The sequence below is a fragment of the Propithecus coquereli genome, unplaced genomic scaffold (genome assembly GCF_000956105.1).
Source record: "Propithecus coquereli isolate 6110/MARCELLA unplaced genomic scaffold, Pcoq_1.0 Scaffold66, whole genome shotgun sequence".
In the NCBI taxonomy this organism is placed as follows: domain Eukaryota; kingdom Metazoa; phylum Chordata; class Mammalia; order Primates; family Indriidae; genus Propithecus; species Propithecus coquereli.
The window spans coordinates 8,191,367-8,210,850 of record NW_012152618.1 but is presented as its reverse complement, the minus strand read 5'-3'; the positions used below and the strand labels follow the sequence as shown (position 1 = coordinate 8,210,850).

At 47.4% G+C, this 19,484-nt stretch overlaps 1 protein-coding gene across 1 annotated transcript in view; it reads left to right on the top strand.

The window, feature by feature from the left end:
* GALNT2 (polypeptide N-acetylgalactosaminyltransferase 2) overlaps positions 1-19,484 on the top strand; it is a 194,874-nt gene that overhangs the window by 157,996 nt on the left and 17,394 nt on the right. Inside the window, exons 7-11 of the mRNA XM_012660276.1 lie at positions 4,263-4,384; positions 6,994-7,081; positions 10,627-10,714; positions 11,678-11,781; positions 15,612-15,738. Coding sequence (XP_012515730.1) covers positions 4,263-4,384; positions 6,994-7,081; positions 10,627-10,714; positions 11,678-11,781; positions 15,612-15,738 — 529 coding nt within the window. The remainder of the gene's footprint in view (positions 1-4,262; positions 4,385-6,993; positions 7,082-10,626; positions 10,715-11,677; positions 11,782-15,611; positions 15,739-19,484) is intronic.

The following is a 19,484-nucleotide window of genomic DNA, read 5'->3' as shown; positions in this document are numbered from 1 at the left end:
TGATGACTAATTCAATCTTTTGAATGGATATAGGCCGATTCAGAATCTCTTTCTTTTCATGTCTGTTTGGTAATTTGTGTCTTTTAAGAAATTTTCCATTTCATCAGAGTTTTCATATTTACTGGCACAAAGTTGTTTATGATATTCCCATTATCTTTTTCATATTAGTAGAATTAGTATTAATATCCCCTCTTTTATATTGATTTTGGTAATTTATATTTTCGCTTTTTTTATCTGCTAATTTTAATCTTTTTTTTCCTTTTTTTCTATTATTTTTTAGTTCTTTTTTTTTTTTTTTTCTTTTGCCCTTTTTTTTCTTTCCTAACTCTCTATTTTCTTTTTCTTCTAATTTTAACCTTAAGAACCAACATTTGGCTTTGTTAACTTTTTCTGTTTTTTGTTTTGTTGGTTTCTGCTTTTATCTTTATTATTTCCTTCTTTCTACTTTAATTTGCCTTTTTCTAGCTTCTTAAAGCAGAAATTTATATTGCTGCTATCTTTCTCAAATATTAACATTTAAAGTTACAGATATCTTTCTAAGCACTGCTTCACCTGCATCTCACAGATTTTGATATGCTCTATTTTCATTATCATTTAGAGATATTTTCTAATTTCCTTTATGATTTCTTCTTTGACCCATAGATTATTTGTGTTCTCTATTTTCCAAATATCTGAGTTTTGTTTGTTTGTATGTTTGTTTTTTAATCGGAGACTAGGTCTTGCTTTTTTGCCTGGGCACAAAGACAGTGACATGATCATAGCTCACTGCAACCTCAAACTCCTGGCCTCAAGTGATCCTCCTGCCTCAGCCTCCCAAGTAGCTGGGACTATAGCTGCACACCACCACACCCAGCTAATTTATCTGTTTTTTGTAGAGACAGGGTCTCACCATGTTGTTCAGGCTGGTCTCAAACTCCTGACCTCAAGGATCCTCCTGCCTTGGCCTCCCAAATTGCTAGGTTTATAGGTGTGAGCCACCATGGCTGACCATATTTGGAGTTTTTAAAGATATCTTTTGGTTGTTGATTTCTAATTTAATTCCATGTTTTCAGAGAACATACTCTGTAAGATTTCAGTCTTTTGGAAAATTTGAGTATATCTTACAGCTTAAGATGTGTTCCAAGTACAATTCAAAGAATCTGTATTCTGCAGTGTTGGATGTGGTGTTCTAGATGTATACATTACATCAAGGTGGTCATTATGTTCATATATTTAAGTCCTTGTAGATTTTTTTTGGTCTATTTTTTCTATTAATTACTGAGAGAAGGTTGTTAAAATAAATTATAATTGAGAATTTATTTTCCCATACTTACCCTGATAGCTTTTGCCTTATAAATTTAGAGGCTATTATGCACAATAGACATTTATTAATGTTATTATCTTCCTAATGAATTCACCATATTATCATTATGAAATGTCTCTTTATCTCTGGTAATAATTTATGTCCTGAAGTCTTCTCTGTCTCCTATTAATAGGGGTACACCAATTTTCTTATGCTTCCTGTTTGCATAGTATATCTTTTTCTATCGTTCTCCAATATATGTATTTATAGCTAAAGTATATCTCTTATAGAAAGATCATAGCTAGATCTTGCTTTTTTTTATTCAGTCTAACAATCTTTGCCTTTTAACTGGAGTGTTTAGTCCATTTACATGTCATGTAATTATTGATATGGGCTTGGGTCTACTCTTTAGTTATTGGTTCTCTATTAGTCCCATGAACTTTTTGTTTTTTGTAACTCTGTTCCTACTTTCTTGCTTTTTTTTGGATTAGTTGATGATTTTTTTATTTATCACCAGACTAGGGGGCTACCTCCTTTCTAGGATCTTCTCCTTTAGTTTGCAGACACTAGAAGCCCTGAGCTCTGTTCTCTGACACCTCAGTTATTCTTGTAGCTTTTAGCTATGCTTCTTGTGTGTGGTTGCTCTGAGGATTACAACATACTTCTTTAACTTAGAACAGTCTACTTAGACTCACTGCCATACCACTTTACATAAAATGTAAGAACTTTGCAACAATTTAATTCCATTTCTGTTTCCTGTCCTGTATTTATTGTTATCATATGTTTCTCTTATGTATGTATGTATATATCTTAAATCCCACAATACAGTGTTGCATTTTTGCCTCACATAATCAGTTACCTGTTTCCAGTTTTCAGTTCTGGAATGCCCACTTGATGCTTTCTTGTGGTTTTCATTTCTCTGTTGAGATTCTCCATCTGTTCACTCACTAAAAGAATTGTTTCCTTTGAGTCCTTGAACCAGTTGTAGTAGCTGCCTTTCAATCCTCATTTGCTAATTCTAACATCGGGGTCATCTCAGGGTGAGTTTCTCTTGACTTTTTTCTCTTGGGTATGGACCACATTTTTCTATTTCTTTTCGTGAACCACTATCTTAATTATATAAATCACTATTTTTTATTTTATAATGGACATTTTGGGTGATATATTGTAGAGACACCGGATCATATTATCTTTCTGTAAAGAGTGTTAATCTTTATTATACCGGGTGGTTAAATTGATTACTAGGCGATGGCATAAAACTTGTGTAAGCTTGTCTTTGTACTTTGCTAGGATGAATATATCTTATTCCTGAGACATAGTCTTTATTCCTAAATGTGGTCCTTCTGGAGTTTCTGTAGAGGAACTGAAGCGTTTACCAAGCCCTTCTAACTTGGCACAATTCTAAACTTTGTGTCCCCTGCAGTAGACAGCAGCCAAAACTAAGCTCTTTCTGCCTATTAAGTTTCGTGTCAGGGTTCACACCTGCGTGGTTCAGGAGTCAGCCAAGGATTTAAGGGGAAGTTACCATCAGACTTGGGGCTCACCTGCTTTCAGGGTTGTCCTCCTTCAGTTGCCGGGCACTGGAGCTCTGTCCCCTGACACGCCAAGCCAAAAGGCCACATTGCAGGGGATTGGGGAGTAAGCCCAGGGGAAATGCCGTATAAACATAGATCTCACGCCGTGTGATTTTCTTCTTTCAAAGGTTGGATCCCTTTAGTTTCTGCCTGCTTCTGGCTGCTTTCCAGCCCTTTCAAATCGTTGCTTTTTCTGTTTTGCTCAGAGTTTATAATTGTTATCTGAGCCAGGGTTTTCCCAATACGAGTTACTCTGCAATTACTACAACTAGAAATCTTTAGTTTTTTTCCCAGCTCTAGCATGTAGCTACATAAGAATGATTGAAAATCCATTTTGTAGAAAAAGGAACTTAAAACACTTGTCCTCACTAGTTGTGAGTAGTAGAATCATCTTCATGTATAAAGCCCAGAATAAACAGCAAAAGCCATGTATGACCACAGCATCCAGGGATAAATATACTATTATATTTACAATGAGACTTTGTGTCATAATGAGAAATGCATATTATTAACAGATCGCAAGTATGTAAATTGTATAATTGGACCAATAGTGTAACAAATTTTGTGTAAAAGGCAATCAGACTTTGTCATTTATGTTATTTCGCTTGTGTGAAGTCTTAGAAGATAGAGATATTTGCAACATTGTTACAAATATTATTGCCACTAAAATCGGCACCATTAGCTCTTGAGGTGTCTGGGTGATACCTTCCTTTGTCCAGTTAATTAGAAAACTCTGTTGTCATGTCAGAGGAAAGTAGTTTTAAAAATTCCACATTAGTTGCTTGATAAAGATTTCAGTTATGTAAAGGCCTTTCTTAGAAGACAGTAGTTCCAAGAAAGTTGTCTTCCCAATCATCCAATTAATTATTTTTTAGAAAGTCCTGGCCAGGTGCAGTGACTCGGTACCTGTAATCCCAGCACATTGGGAGGCCAAGGCAGGAGAATCCCTTGAGGCCAGGAGGTCAAGACCATCCTGGGCAACATAGTGAGACTCCCATCTCTACAAAAAATTTAAAAATTAACCGGGTCAGGTGGCATGCACCTGTCATCCCAGCTACTCGGGAGGCTGAGGCAGGAGGATCACTGGAGCCCAGGAATTTGAGGTTGCTGGGAGCTATGATTATGCCACTGCTCTCCTGCCTGGGCCAAAGAACAAGACTCACTCACTCAGTCACTCAGTCAATCAATCAATAACACATTTTTTAAAATCCTGAGAGAAATCTTTTTTGGGAACAGGGCATTACCGATCCTACCAGACAAGCTTGCAACAAGCTCTACGCCCAGCTAGTGGGCTGCAGAGCCACGAGTGGGGAGGTCTGGCAGCAGGTGCTGGGGCATGATCCTGCTGCCACCTCCTTGCACACCACGGGTTCTGTCCTGACGCACTTTGGAACTCATTTTCACAGGCCTGATGCGCTCACGGGTCCGGGGGGCCGATGCTGCCCAAGCCAAAGTGCTGACCTTCCTGGACAGTCACTGCGAGTGTAACGAGCACTGGCTGGAGCCCCTCCTGGAGAGGGTGGCTGAGGTGAGATGCTGGGAGGGGCCTTGGGGTGTGGACTAGGTGGTGGGGGTGGAGGGCCGCGCTGGCTGTGGTTTTCCTTGACGCTAGAATGAAAAGAAAGCGCTTCTGGGAAGTTAGTTGAAAGGGCGTCGTGATATTGGCTGTAGGATCCTATCCGTGAGCAGGAAGCGCTATCTGTAGGAGGTGACGAATGGGACACAAGGATCAGCAGAGCAGGGAGGCCACTCATTCTTAAGACAGCCGCTCTTGGGAGCACCCCCTCCTTGCCTGCAGCTTCGCAAAGCGGTCAGGACAGTGCCTGGTGCCACGAGTGCCTGCTGGTGCCGTGTCAGAGGGGGCTTGCTGGGGACGCCGCCCCTGTGCTGCCAGGCTGCTCTCAGTGCTGGCGGCCGGTTAGCCGCGGGGAAGGGGCGGCGGAAGCCACATAGTGACCGGGTGGAGCGGGCGGAGAGTGGTCCGTGGCTATGCCTCCTGCACCTTCTGCCTTCTAGAAGCATCATCGCTAATATTACGTTTGGCCTTTTGTTGTTTCTCTTGCCTTCTGCTTGCTTTATTGACTTTCTTTCCTTCCCACTAAAGAAAGCACTTCCTTGGGGGTGATAAAGCAAACTTAATCAAAGGAAATAGAAAACGAACAAGTCTTTTTGCCTAAGCGGAGTGAGCGTAGCGGGTGGGCCGTTGCTGAGTAACCACAAGCTACCAGCAATCATGAAAATCATACTCACTACCCTTTATTGAGCTCCAACTAGGTGCTTTTTATGCATCACCTCTGTGTGTGGATTGTTTTGTTTTGTTTTCTGTTTTTTGAGACGGGGTCTCACTGTTACCCAGGCTAGAGAACATTGGCACAGTCATAGCTCACTACGGCCTTGAATCCCTGGGCTCAAGTGATCCTCCTGCCTCAGCCTCCCAAGTAGCTGGGACTACAGGCTCACACCGTCACACCCAGCTAATGTTTTTGACTTTTTTTGTAGAGACAGGGTCCCACTGTGTTGTTCAGGCTGGTCTCAAACTCACTCCTGGGCTCAAGCAATCCTCTCTCCTCGGCCTCCCAAAGTGTTGGGATTACAGGCATGAGCCACCACATCTGGCCTATGCATTACCTTTAATGCACATATTATCCCCATTTAACAGATGAGCAAACTGAAGTTTGGTGAACTTTAATAACAATCCAAAATCATACAGGTGGCAGAGCCAAGATCACAAAGCAGGTTTTGTTAAATTCCTGAGCCCTTTCTTACACATATGCACACACCTACACCAAGAAGAACCCATCCCAGAATGCCCACCCAACCACTCCACCACCTCTCACTCTCCCAGGCTGTATTTACTCGACTGGGCTGTCTCCTGGGACGGCACGGCCAAAACCAGAGATGCCACCGTGCTGTTGAGTATGTGAGAGCCACTCACTTCCGTGGTCAGTTGTCAGAACTGCTTCAGATACCTCCTCTAGAATTAAGAAGAGAAAGTATTGTGAGGTTATTCCTTCTTATTAATTCTAGTCTTATCAAAAGAAATGTACAGCAGATTATATTCTTTGACCCCCACACCTAGGGCCAGACTGAGCTAGGCAAGGAGGATTTCATTCTTCCCTGCGCTCAGTGAGCCACGCGGATTATTTTCCGCTGTAAATTCACACCTGGGTGGTGTCAGAACTTTACAGTATTAACGTGTCCCTGATTAGTGTGTTCCTCTGATGTATTATGTTCTTAGCTCTGCTAATTCTGTTACTCAATTGTTTTGCTAAATCTTCTGGCTGATAAGCGTTCTGTAAATGCTCAGGGGAAGCACTCACTCTGGTTGGCTGGCGTTGTGGGGCAGAGGGGCAGTGTCTCACCGGCAGCAGCCATCCAAACTTGAAGAGGTCAGAGAAGGCCTTATGTTCACAAACTCTTACCACCGTGATGGTTGTGTGGCATAAAGGAATGACTCAGCCTAGGGGGATAATATTTTTTGGGTAGAATCACAGATAAGGCAGACTTAGACTGGAGAATTCTCTAGTTGATTTGGTTTCCCGTTGGCTGTAATAATGTTGATGCTCCCTCTTCCTCTCTCTCTCCACACACACACACCACCCCCCCCATATATTCATAGAAATATAGTCCTAATTTTATTACGTGGGCATTTTAGTCTCGAGTCTGTTCCTGAGGTTTACTGCCGCTCACAAATTGATAATAATTGACATTAAATACACCTGAGCTTAGATTCTGGGAGAATGAAAGCCACCCTTTGGTTGAAATTCTGATATTTGGGAAAACAGAAAAGGACCCTGGGGACACATTGGCACAGTCTTGCCTTCAGCTGGGTGAACATATGGTGAACTGTCTGTGGCCCTGGGTGTCTCCTTTCATGGAGCAATTCCTGCTACGTACCCACTCCCGACTTCCCTTGGGACAGACCACAGCATGTCAGTTGATGGCTAAGAGCGTGACTTCTGGGTTCTGGTGGCGGGGAGCTGGGTCTTTATGGGCTTAGGGTGGAAGGTGGTGAGGGGTAGTTGGGTTTACTCTGTGATTGCCTAACACTGATGCCTTCTTTGGGTGGGTGTGGTTTTTTGTTTTGCTGAGATTTTGATCCTACTATTTCTTATATTTTCTTTCTTTATATTTTAGGACAGGACTCGGGTTGTGTCACCCATCATTGATGTCATTAACATGGACAACTTTCAGTACGTGGGGGCATCTGCTGACCTGAAGGGCGGTAGGTGTCCATCACGGTCCACCTGCCTGGGCTCATCCTGTCTGCACTGGCATCTGATCGCCACCCCCTCTCGTTGTTAGGAGTGACAGTGACAACAGCATTCACACCACCATGTGTACACTCTGAGTAAAAAGTGTCTGTGTGTGCTTAACAAGTAGGACTTCATAAAAAAAGAAAAGTAGCCTTGCTCCCCTTACAAAGCTTCCTGAGGTTCCCGTTCTCTTCTCATCTCCTTGACCTTCGTTTGCTCTGGTGAGCCACGTGGCCAGTGAACAGACGTGGTGTCCTTTTTGATTAGAGACGATGAAGCCCTCCCCGTTGGGGTCTGGGATGAGGAGGCCAGCGCTGCCTCCGTCCCCACAAGCAGGATGTGAGAAGCTCCACGGAGCGGAGGTTTTGTGTGGCCAAAGGGGCCGGATCCCATCTTTGCCTTCCCTGCTCACCCCAGCTGTTGCTCTGATAGCCCGTACCTCTTCCTAGTGACCTGTGGCATCACCACCTCCCTCTCCCAGACCAAGCCCCTGGTCAGCTAGTTCTGCTGGTTCTGCCCCTTACCTGTGTCGTGGTTGCTGACCCGTCCTCCGCCCACGCACCCACATTCTGCTTCACTCCTGGGTCACGTATCTGAGTGATGACACCGTTTCCTATAGGTCCTCACAGGCTCCAAGGGTGACCCCTCAAGCCCACCCCCCACAGAGCCCCAAGAGTGATTTGTCTCTTCACCCTCTTAAAAATTATCAAGAGCCCCAAAGAGCTTTTCCTGTGTGAGCCATTAAAGCCCAGAAAGTGTTAAAACATGAGGTGGAGCAAGTACACATCCCATTCTCCGCCAGCCTCAGCCTCCAGGACCTCCACCGTGCACCTCTGATGGAAGGAGATGCAAAGAGGCATGTAAGGTTTTGTCTTAGTATAAATATAAAGTAGTTTGGCATCACAACCCCACAGAAGGGTCTGTGGACCCCCAGGAGTTTGGGGACCATGCCTGGAAAGCTACTGGTCTCATAAAGTGCGTCCTGCCGCCGACAGGTGCCGAGGAGTCACCCCACCCCGCCCTGAAAAGCCGGTCATGGTACGTCTGGCTCTTATGCTTTGTTCCTGGTGCTAGGACTGAGGCAGGGAGACCGGGTGGCCTGGCCCCCTGGGGGCTCTGCCACAGATCAGCAGTAAATGCTTCACTCTCCGGAACTCTGCACGTTCCGGAGAGAGAACTCAGTTGAGAACCAACAAGTCGGCAAAGGCTGCTCTAAGCAGCAGAAAGATGTCGAAAGTCTTTGCCCCATGCTTTCGTAATCTATCCATTAGAAAGGAAACTGGTGGCCATCCCCCAGACTGTTGATTCTTTACACCTGAAACCAGCGAACTCTTTTTCTAGCCGGTCACCGTCCTGGTGTATGTAAAACGAGGGGCTTCTTTCCTACCTCTCAACATTTCTGACCGATTAGGAGATGGACTGTTCCAGAAAGACACTGGACAGAAGGTCAGCTGACAGTCTAACATCAAAATAAGACAGACCATAAAATTGGGTCTTAACCTCAGGAGGCGGAATGCTGGGACTGTTCGGTGAGATTGGGCCTCACTCCTGGCTGTTTCGGACTTTGGCCCCACCTGCCTCTCACAGGCACTGTGGTCGTGGGATCCTCACCTTCCCGTCTGGGAAACGGGGCGGTGACTGTGCCAGCCTCGAGGGCGTGATGGGATTGGCCGTGTGCTGGGATTGGCCGTGTGCGCTCTGCGCTGTCAGTGCCGCCCCCACCACCCAGGGCGTGACCAGCAGGGCAGGCGTGCTCAGAGGGCTGTACTTCAGTTGGGAAGCATAAAAGTTGGAAAGATTCATAACAAATGGCAAGAAACAAAGTGTTTGGGGGCTTTAAAGAGGAGAGACCCTTAGACAGCCAGAAGGCTTCCCTTTCCGGAATGCCGTATTCCCCTGAGCCTTTGGGGGAGCTGAGGCTGGATGGGCTATTTCCCCAAAGCCGCTGCCTGTCTCAGAGCAGGGTGAGGACCGGGGGCCACGTTCACTCTAAGTATTTCATGAAATTCCTCTAGGAAACAAAAAGCCAGGATAACATTCCTAGCAGAACTTTAATACAGCTTATCTCTTTAGACTGAATTAATAAATAATAAAAATAATAATAAACATCAAAAAAACATAAAGGTAACATCCCATCAGCTGGCCTTTAGCGTGCTCTGTTAATAAACCAGCCAGGGTGGTGTTTTTCTGGTTGGACTTCACAGCCTTTGAGGCACCTCGATGAACCCAGCTCAGGGCCTGCGCGAGTCTCCTCTTGGAGCATTACTGTCCCCACTGCCCGGCCCCCAGCCACTTCTGCTCCCAGTGAGGGAGCTGGGAGAACTTTTTCACCGGGAGCCATAAAGCTGTGGTCCCCAACCTTTGGGCGTCCATGGCCTATTACGAACCACATTCCCCCAGCGGCCTATAGAAAAATTGTCTTCCATGAAACTGATCCCTGGTGCAAAAAAGGTTGGAGACCGCTGCCGTAAAGCATGCGTGACTGGCCCAGGAGACTGAGGGGCCCCCCACCTCCCGTCCTTCGGTCGCTGTGGCTGTCCAGGCAGAGAAACCCTGAATTCAGAGCACACAGATGAGAAACATAAACGTGGGCGTTGCAAAGCCTTGTTGACAAAAAGCCCGAGAGCAGAGAGCTCAAGAGGTGTGGGGCTGAAAGGTAGCCGGCCCTGGAGTAATCAAGTTTGCCTGTCAGACCCTTGGAATCAGAAGTGCAGCACCACAAGCTGCGTGTTTGCCAAGAAACCGTCTCCTGGGGTACCAGGACAGCTGCAGCAGTGGGGTGCTCTGGCCTCTGAGCCGTGCGACATGTGGTACCTGGTGAGCAAGACCCAGACCTGAGGCCCCGCGATGCCCAAAACCAGGCCCAGGTACAAGGCCCAGGCTCTTCCATCCGTAGTGGCCTGTGGATGCGAAGAATGAAATGGGCCAGGTGCCAAACGTATCAGAAATCAAAGCTTGTTTGCCCAATTTGCAGCTTCCTTTGGCGCATTATCATCACGTTCCCACCCGGTCCTGGCTCCATTCCTGCCGCAAATAACAGTTTTGGTTGCAATCAAGAGATACCGAAGAGATCTAGTTTGCAGACCAAGGAACAGATGACACCTTATCCCCTCTGCAGTGTTCCCTTCCCCACGGCGTGGTGTTGGAGGCGCGGTGGCCACTTTCCACCTGGGGTGCTCCTTTTCCTCGCTCCTGGCAGCCCTGGGACGAGGACTGGCGTCATCTCGCAGATCCCAGCTCTCTTCGTGTCGTGCATTTCAACGTTGGGAAAGGCTGGCTCACGTTTCTGGGGTGGGAAGGGAGAAGGTTCCAGCGTGCGCCCTCCCCGCTGGTCTCTCCCTTGGCACCATCCCCAGGCCCTGTCTCTCCTCCTCGCCTTCTTCGGTTTTTTGCTTTGTTTTGGTTTCCATGGAATCCTGTTCAAGTATCAAATGTTTATAAGCTGTGCGGGGCGGGGGCGTTGGGAACAAATGGCCAGTCTCTTGTCAGCGCCATTTCTTTTCCTACCCGGCAGGTTTTGACTGGAACTTGGTGTTCAAGTGGGATTACATGACACCCGAGCAGAGAAGGTCCCGGCAGGGGAACCCAGTCGCCCCAATAAAGTAAGTGCCAGGAGTCCTTCCGGGTGCCGCCCCCAGGTGAGACCCAGGCTCTGGCCCCTCTGCAGGGCCTGCGTTGCCGGGAGACCTGGTTGGGCTGTTTACCTGCCGCCAGCTCGTAGAATACAGTCCTTTGAGGTTTCTTTTCCTCAGATGACGTCTGACATGTTTCTAAGGCGCATGCGCCAGTTCTGTGTGTTCATGTGTGTTTATGATGCGGAGTGCTTTCTGTAGCGGAGTGGGGTTCCTGAGCTGACCTCAGGGACCAGGGCGAGGGGTGGTGGGCCAGCGTGGGTCTGGGCTGCCACTGCTGCTCAGCAGGTGTCTGCTCTCCGTCGGCCCCGGAGGAGGTTGCTTGTGCCCGTGAACCCCATGCGCTAAGATGCGCAGGCCGCGCGGTGAGTCGTGGCTGGGAGTCAGGATGCCTTCTCCATAAGGGGGGAGCAAGTCAGAGTCAGCACGTGGTTCAGTGAGACAGCATCTTCCCCGGCTGCCGGGAACGTGACAGGTTCCCTCCTAGAGACGAGGCTCCTGAGCCCTGACAGTGACAGTGAGAGCTGACACTGTCAAGTGCTTCCTGCGTGTGCTCAGGGCTTTGTGCCTGTATTTTTTGCAATCCTTGTAGTTAACCCGATAAGGAAACTGAGGCACAGAAAGGCCAAGTACCTTGCCTGTGGCGCCTTGTCAGCTAGTGGTCCAGTGCCAGCAGTCAGTCCCTTGTGGGGAGGCTCAGTCCAGCCCTTGCCACTGTGGGAGTGTCCCGGCAGGCACGGTGGGGAGGCGTTTGTGGGCAGCAGTGGCAAAGCGGAGAGAGGCACCCTGGCTCTGAGCAGGGAGCAGGGGCGGTGTGGCTGTCCTGAAGGTCAGCTTGCAGTAGGGGTCTGGGCATGGCCTTGGCATAAGTGTGCTGGCAATCTAACCTTGACCTTTGCCTGTTCTTCTCCCCTCTTCTCTCTGCCTCTCCAGAACCCCCATGATTGCTGGCGGGCTGTTCGTGATGGACAAGTTCTACTTTGAAGAACTGGGGAAGTACGACATGATGATGGACGTGTGGGGAGGAGAGAACCTGGGTACGCGGCAGCCCCTCTTCTCAGGACAGCAACCGGCCCCAGCCCTGGGAGGCAGGCTGCCGACCAATAGAACACAACGAGGCTTCAGAGTGACCACTCGTGGGGTGTAATTGGCCCCTGCAAACGCGTACATAGCACCACCCCTTCCACTCTCAAAAAGGATCTTGGGTTGGGCATTAGACTGTGTCCACCTAGGTTAGAGTGGAGGATGCTAGAGCCCAGATACAGTCTTCGAAAGGAAATGCAAACTCATTAATGTCATTTGAATCTGAGCATTTGGAACGCAGGCTTGCAAAAGTGGGGGACACAGTCCAGGTGCTCGGGCTCCTGTTTGGCTGTAGAGCGTGGGGAGCGAGCCCTGGCTGAGCCCGTGGGATTGACTGAATTGGATTCACGGAAATCGCATGGGGTGGGAGCCTTGGCATTTCATCCCCTCTGGACTACTTTTGCGAATGGTTCTAATTTGGGTGTTTCCTCCCCCCCCAACTTTTTTTTTTTTTTTTTTGATAACCCCATGCACATTTTTTACTGAGGTTTAGGGACAATGAAATTTTACATATTATGGTCCATATTGGTAGCCTCATATTTACTCCATAAAAGATGAGAAGACTGTTGTTTGTGTAGGGTTTTTGGGGGGGTTAAATTTTATTTTGCTTTTGCATGTTTCATCTGAAGCCTTTAATTTCAAGTACTTGGAGTTCTGAGCTCGTTCTCCCTGGCTATTGAGTATTAACTCACATTTGTCCTTGGGTGGGTGTATCCTGGGAGGACAGGGACAAGGGGAGGGAGGAAAAATGAGGCCACTGCCATTTTTAGTAGTTTTTACTTGTGATGGAGACTTTGATGGGTTTTGTTGGTTTAAAAGACTAGCCTAGCCTGTTGTTTTTCTATTGTTTCATAATGTTAAAGTTGATGATAACATCTCATCTCTGGCAGATTTCTCTGCCTTTGTTTGACGTTGAAAGTGCTTTAGACTTAGTAACTGCACTGGGGGAGTGGGAGGGATGTGACTCAAACTCCTTTGGGGTTTTTTTAAAATGGTACATTGACCTTTAGGCAAGGCTTGGGTTGAAGTCATTTGCGCACGGAGGGCTGTAGGATCGCTAACCGTCTGAACAGAATTCTGAGTCACCTGGTTCCCCTGATGGCTTAGTGGAAATCCAGCCAGCCAGGGCCATGCAACAGCACAGCACGCCACTTAGGTGGCTGTTTCTCAAAAACAACGTGGTTTTTAGAAGTGTGCCTGCTATTCGCTGAAAGCATGGGTGAGGCCGATGAGATACCAGCCAGTATTTGGTGTCATAGCGTAGAAAGAGTGTTGATTTATATCTAAGGAGCCAGTTCACCTGGAGACCAGAGGCAGGGGAGAGAATTTGTTTTCAGGAGCCGGTGCATCATCAGTTTGGTGATTGTTTATGTAGCTGTTCTGTGTATGAGGTTCTCTGTAAGAGCCTGACGGGGGTTTGCTCGGGGTGGGGGCAGGACCCTGCAAGCTCATCCCTGCGTGGCGAGGTCTGGGCATCTCCCCTTCCCTGGCTGACGCTAACGGGTCATTCTTGAGGACTCATCCACTCTCACTGGGAGATTCAACAAGCCCAGGGCTTGCCACGTGACAAGGCCATGCTGTGAGTCTTTCTCCTGGGTGCTGCTTCCGGCTTTTTCTTGTGGGGCCTGTGCATGCCAGTAGCTGTTGTCCCACCCGAGGGGCCTTTGTGGGTGTTTGCTGGAAGAGGGATGGGGTACAGAGATGCCTGAGTAAGATCCAAAACCACCTCCGCAACGTGTGCCCCACCAGAACCACTGGAGCTTCCTGCTTTCCTACCTAATGATGTCAGTCCTTACAAAATTTAAGCAGTTGCCAAGGAGGACAAAGAACCTGACCCTTAGGTAGGTGTGAGTCTCCTTGGGGACATCATTTGTCCTCAGTGCCTTCCCTTGATGGTAGGGCAGCACTGACCGCTTCCAGTGTATCATCTCAGTTTGCACTTTCTTAAGGGAATGTGGTCTACTGAGGTCACGCACCTGACCCAGGGGCTCACAGCCAAGATACAAACACTAACTGCCCAATTATAAAGCCACCAAATTTTAATGAGAAATCATCCTTTAGTTATAGCGTCCACGTGAAATTAGAGTTGAAGGTAACTAGTTGTACTCAGCCTTGAAAACCTCCCAGCAAACCTCGGAGTGGACCCCTCACTGGCTATACTGCCATAGAGAAGCCGGGGCCTCCCTAGCCCCCAGTTTTGAATGTTCCAGTGATACAAATATATATTTAAATTTTATTTCCTGAAATACAGACAACTTCTCAAAGTTGTGTTGAACACTGTAAAAAGGAAAGTCAGAAGCCTTTCACTGCCTGTGCGTGGGTGGTTATGACCATACGTTTTTATATGACTGCAGAGTTGGTCAGTAAAGTCCGGTAACAGCCGCATAGACCACATGTTCCTAGTTTTTCCTGCTGCGTTAGTTTGCTGGTCCCGAGTAGAAACCCATGCCACCCCGACGCAAGTGGTGCTTCCTGCTGGTGCTGCACGGCCTGGGCACCTGCTGCCCCGACTGGGCTGCTTGTCTGGAGGATTCGCTGTCTGCACACTGCATGGCCTGCGATGCTCTCGCCTTGTTTCCGACGGACCTGCACTGCGGCAGCAGCTGCTAACTCGGAAGATTTTTGTTCTACCTCCCAGCATGCTCTTAGCGGTCTTAGATGATCTAGAGGAAAGTGGCCTTTTATACAAACCTTATGAAGTCTTTGAGGAAAAATATTTTATAACCTTTCAGAATATCGTGTCTTAATTTTTCTGTTTAAACTCAGTTTCTTGCATTCAGCTGGACCTCTCACTCAGCCCAGTCACACACCTGGTCAGAGGTGGTGAGAACAGGTGCCTGGTCGGAAGGTGTCTGTGGATCAGGGAAGGAGCACCACTGACCAGCCGTGTGCCGGGCTTCTAAGTGTCGGTGCTTGGGGCAATGTGTGTGTTTAATTTGGCATGAGCAGTGCCTGGCACTACGCAGCTCACTACTCCTGCAGGTAAATTCCGTGTTGAAGAAGGTGGACAACGGTAGCCTTCTCAGGGAGTGTTCCGACCTGAACCAGTGGGTTACCGACTGGTGGGAGTCTTTGGGCAGCTTAGAGATGTCGGTCAGTTACCCAACTGTCCTTGGTCACGCCCCTAATCCATGAGGCTCCTGCGAATTTTGCCAGGTGGCTTGAGGCGTTAATGCACAAGGACAAATATGATCTTTGCAATTAAAGGGAAAGGATTTTTTTTTCCTGGGTGGAAAAAGCCCAGATGTGTACTGATGCTCAGTCAATTTAAAATAAGTTTCAGAGGAAGAGGGCATAGATGGTTGTCTATAATATCTAACAGTGAAGCTTAGTTGTGGATGTTCATACACCTTCGTTGTTGCCTTTTCGGACAGTGTTGATACTTAACTAGTGAGGAATTTTGTGCAAGTGCTTCATCCATCGGTAGTTTGGATAATGCAGGGATATGCATGATCTTCTGCCAAGAGGACTTTATATTCAAAATACTAATACCTCAAGAATCATTCTTGTCTCGAGGTTTCTAGTGCAAATCTGAAGGATACTTCCAGGTGAACATACTTTCTTGATTGTACTGTGGAGAGATCCAGGGCGCGTCAGACATCTCCCTTATAGAAAGTTCTGGACCATGTTCTGGAAAGAGGCAGCTCCTTATTGGGCTCCCTTCAGCAGTTGAGAGCAGGGGGAGCCCCGTGATGACGGTCAGAGGAGCTTCTGCACCCTATCTGGGGTGGCTGCCGTTGCCAAGCAGCCTCTGTGTTCACCCATGTCTCGTTCGTCATCGCAGAGATCTCGTTCCGCGTGTGGCAGTGTGGCGGCAGCCTGGAGATTATCCCTTGCAGCCGTGTGGGTCACGTGTTCCGGAAGCAGCACCCCTACACGTTCCCAGGTGGCAGCGGCACTGTCTTTGCCCGGTAAGTGGTGAGAGGCTGAGCGGGAACCAGAACCTTGCTGACCACCCTTGAGACAGGACTTGACCTTGGGCTGTTTGGGAACAGGTGTCCTTCAGTGGGTGTGTGGTACACTCACACAACAGAACCCCACTTGGCAATGGAAAGGAGCAAGGCACCAACACAGGCAAGAGTGCAGGTGCCTCTCAAGGGCGTTACACTGGCGTGAAAGCAGCAGCTCGTCATGATTCCACCTACGTGATGGTCTCAGAAAGACACAGCTCCAGTGTGGGGGACGGACCAGTGGTGGCCAGGGCTTGGGAGGGGGGGAGCGTGACTGCAGAGCGGCAGCACCAGGGATGTTTGGAGTGGGAGGTGGGACTGTTCTGTCTCCTGACCGTGGTGGTAGTTGCACAGATCTCCATGTGTGAATGTTCTTAGGACTGTACACCCCCAAAAATGTCGTAGGAAAATATTTTTAAATAAGAAAATGTACTTTTTATTATTTGATACCATTCGAGGTATGGTTAAAAACAGTATTGTCTTAGTCCATCTCGTGCTGCTGTAACAGAATACCACAGACTGGGTAATGTATGATGAACAAAATTCAGTGGCTCATAGTTCGGAGGCTGGGAAGTCCAATGTCAAGGTGCCAGCATCTGGCGCGGGCCTTCCCGATGCGTCAGCACGCGGCAGGAGGGCAAAGAGAGGAGAGGGCAAGAGGGGGCTGAACTCACCCTTTTATGACACACAGTCCCGGCCAGGAGGGTAGAGCCCTCTTGGCTTAATCACCTCTGAAAGGTCTTACCACTTAATACTATGCAATGGCACTTAAATTTTACCATGAGTTTTGGAGGGAACAAATGTTCAAACCACAGCAAATATTAATCATAAAAGACATCATGATATGGAGATGTGATTTATGATAGATAATAGATACATTTGAGTAAACATGAAGATGCCAAATGAAGGACTTTCTGAAGAAAAAAATAGCACATCATTATTCTACCAGACCAGGTTTTTTGCTAGGGAATTCTTTTAGATGCTAGCAACAAAACAGTGTATAAGTCAGACCCTGGGGAGGTTACCTTCTGGTAGGAGTAGACAGTGAAACACATACACAGCTAAATAAGATAATGTCAAATACTAAAAAAATGCTGTGAAGAAGATAAAACGCTGTCGTGTGCTGGAGCGTGACAGGGACAGGCAGGGGGAGAGGTTTGCAGGGTCGAAAGCACTTGCAGGGACCCTCTGGGGAGGTGGCGTGTGAGGTTGGACCTGAAAGGTTGAAAGATGGGGAGGAGGTTGCCGTGGGACCCAAGGAACCGGGCTCCCGCAGGAAGAGCAGGTCCAGGCTGCTGAGACAAGGGTGCCCTTGGCACCTCTGAGAAGCAGAAGGAAGCCAGGGGTTGCTGGAGCCTGGAAAGTGAGGGGACAGTGGGTGGGGGCAGCAGAGCTAGACAGGCCTGGGCCATACGCCTTGGCAGGTCACGGGAAACTTTGGCTGTTACTTGATGCTGGAGGAAGCCATTGTGGATTTTAAGCAGGTGCCTGACTTCTCTGTTTTTGCTTTGGAAAGGTCCTTCTGGCTGCTAGGTAGAGGGTGGCAAGATGGTGACACCACGGTGTAATGATGGTGCGAATGTCCCCTCTGCTGGGGTGCCGGAGGGGGGGGAAGGGAAGCCCGTGAGACTGTCACAATAGCCCAGGCCAGAGATGAGATGCAGTCAGGTGCCTAGTAGCAATGTCCTTTCAGTGACGGTGATAAGATTATAATACCGTATTTCCACTGTACCTTTTCTGCGTCTCAATGTGTTTAGATACACAGATACTTCCCATTGTGTTACGACTGACTGCAGGATCCAGCACAGTCACACGCCGTGCAGGTGTGTGGCCTCGGAGTGATAGGCTGTCCCATGTGGCCTAGGGGTGCAGCAGGCTCTGCCACCCAAGTTTGTGTCAGTAACTGTATGATGTTCACACAATGCAAAATCGCCCAGCGATGCACTTCTCAGAATGTATCCCCCGCGTTAAGCGATGCGTGACGGTACCTGGAGCAGGTGTGTAGCAGTGGAGATGGGGCAGGTCTGGCTCTGTTGTGAGGCAGGCAGCGTTTGCCAGCGGGGTGGCAGAACAGAGAGGCAGAGCAAGCAGCTAAGTGTTGGCATGAGTGTTGTTCTCACCTGTGCTGACACGCTGCCCCTGCTGAGATAGGAAAGGGGGTGGGGTGCACTGGGAACTACTGTCTTGTCTTTTATATTGCATTTTTTAACTTTTACTAAGTGTAAATTACACAACACACATGTTATACAGAAGTTGTATTTTTAGCCTAGAGAATCTGATTTCTGAGGAAACTTTAGCAGAAGCCAAAATAACGTTTCTGACCAAATTACCTTCCCTCAGTGTATGTTTTCACAAATGTCTAAGCTTCATTCTTGCTCCCTTATTAAAAACAAAATATGATCTTATACAACAAGCTTTACAAAGCCAAACAAACACTGAGAGCCTTTCCAGAAAGCTCTTCTATAAACAGAGCAAATTCCCCAGGTCAAAGCCATTGATAACTGCCAGCAACAGTGGGATCCCAGAAAACAGGATGTTAAAATACACAAGACATTGCGCTCTTGTTAAAAGAGAAAGGTTTTCAGTTGTGTTTCGCAGCCCGGGAGCCTTTGTCCTAGAGACGTGAGAAGAAACTGACCCGGGGTTTCGGCACTGGGGACAACCTGGGCCTGTCGAAGAGGCGGCTGTCGGCCTTCAGCAAGGCCGCCCTGCGTCTCCACTGACTCACCTGAAAGATATAGAGGGGTGGCGTCATATGCCTGTATTTCCAGCTCCAAATTCTCTTAATTTCCTATACAGGTTGAGCATCTTTATCTGAAATGCTTGGGACCAGAAGTGTTTTGGATTTTTTTGGAATCTGAAATATTTAGTATATTTTACATATACTATATAGTGAAATATCTTGGGCATAGGACCTAATTCTAAATGTGAAATTCATTTGTGTTCTATATACACCTTATACATACAGGCTGAAGGCAATTTTATACAATGCTTTTAATAATTTTGTGCATGAAACAAAGTTTGTGTATATTGAACCATCAGAAAGCAAAGGTGTCACTGTCTCATGTTAGCGCTCAAAAAGTTTTGGATTTTGGAGCATTTCAGGTTTCAGATTTTTGCATTAGGGTTGCTGAACCTGTAAAATGTGACATTAGATGTGTAAGTAGCATCTAAATACTTGCAAAAGCAAGGGAAGCCTGGGTAAACATGCCACGGTATCTGTAGCACCTGGAAGACAGTTGGCGTATGATAGGTACCGAATAAATACCCAAATGAACCAACAAATAAATGAATGAAAGGAACTATCCCTGAGTAACACATGAAGGTCATTGATTGAGGCTACCTAGATATCTTTTTTTATTCATAAGACAGAAAAGAATTGCTTTGCATTTAGGAATTAAGAAAGTGTTTAATCACTTGAAGATGTAAGTGATTTTAAAACACTGATTGGAATTCATAAAAGCCTTTAGGGTTGAAAGAGACCTAGGACATCCTTGAATCATATTCTTACGTTTTCCTCATGGGGCAGTCCAGTTTCCAGGGGGCTGAAGTCACACCTCTGGAGCGGGTAAGGCATAGGTCACTTAGCAAGACCCCAAATCCCACCAGGAATGTTTAAGGGCTCTCCTGAGAAATAATACTTTTACAATCCAGTATCCCCCAGCACTTAAGTACTTGTTGGTGTGTGTGTGTGTGTGTGTGTGTGT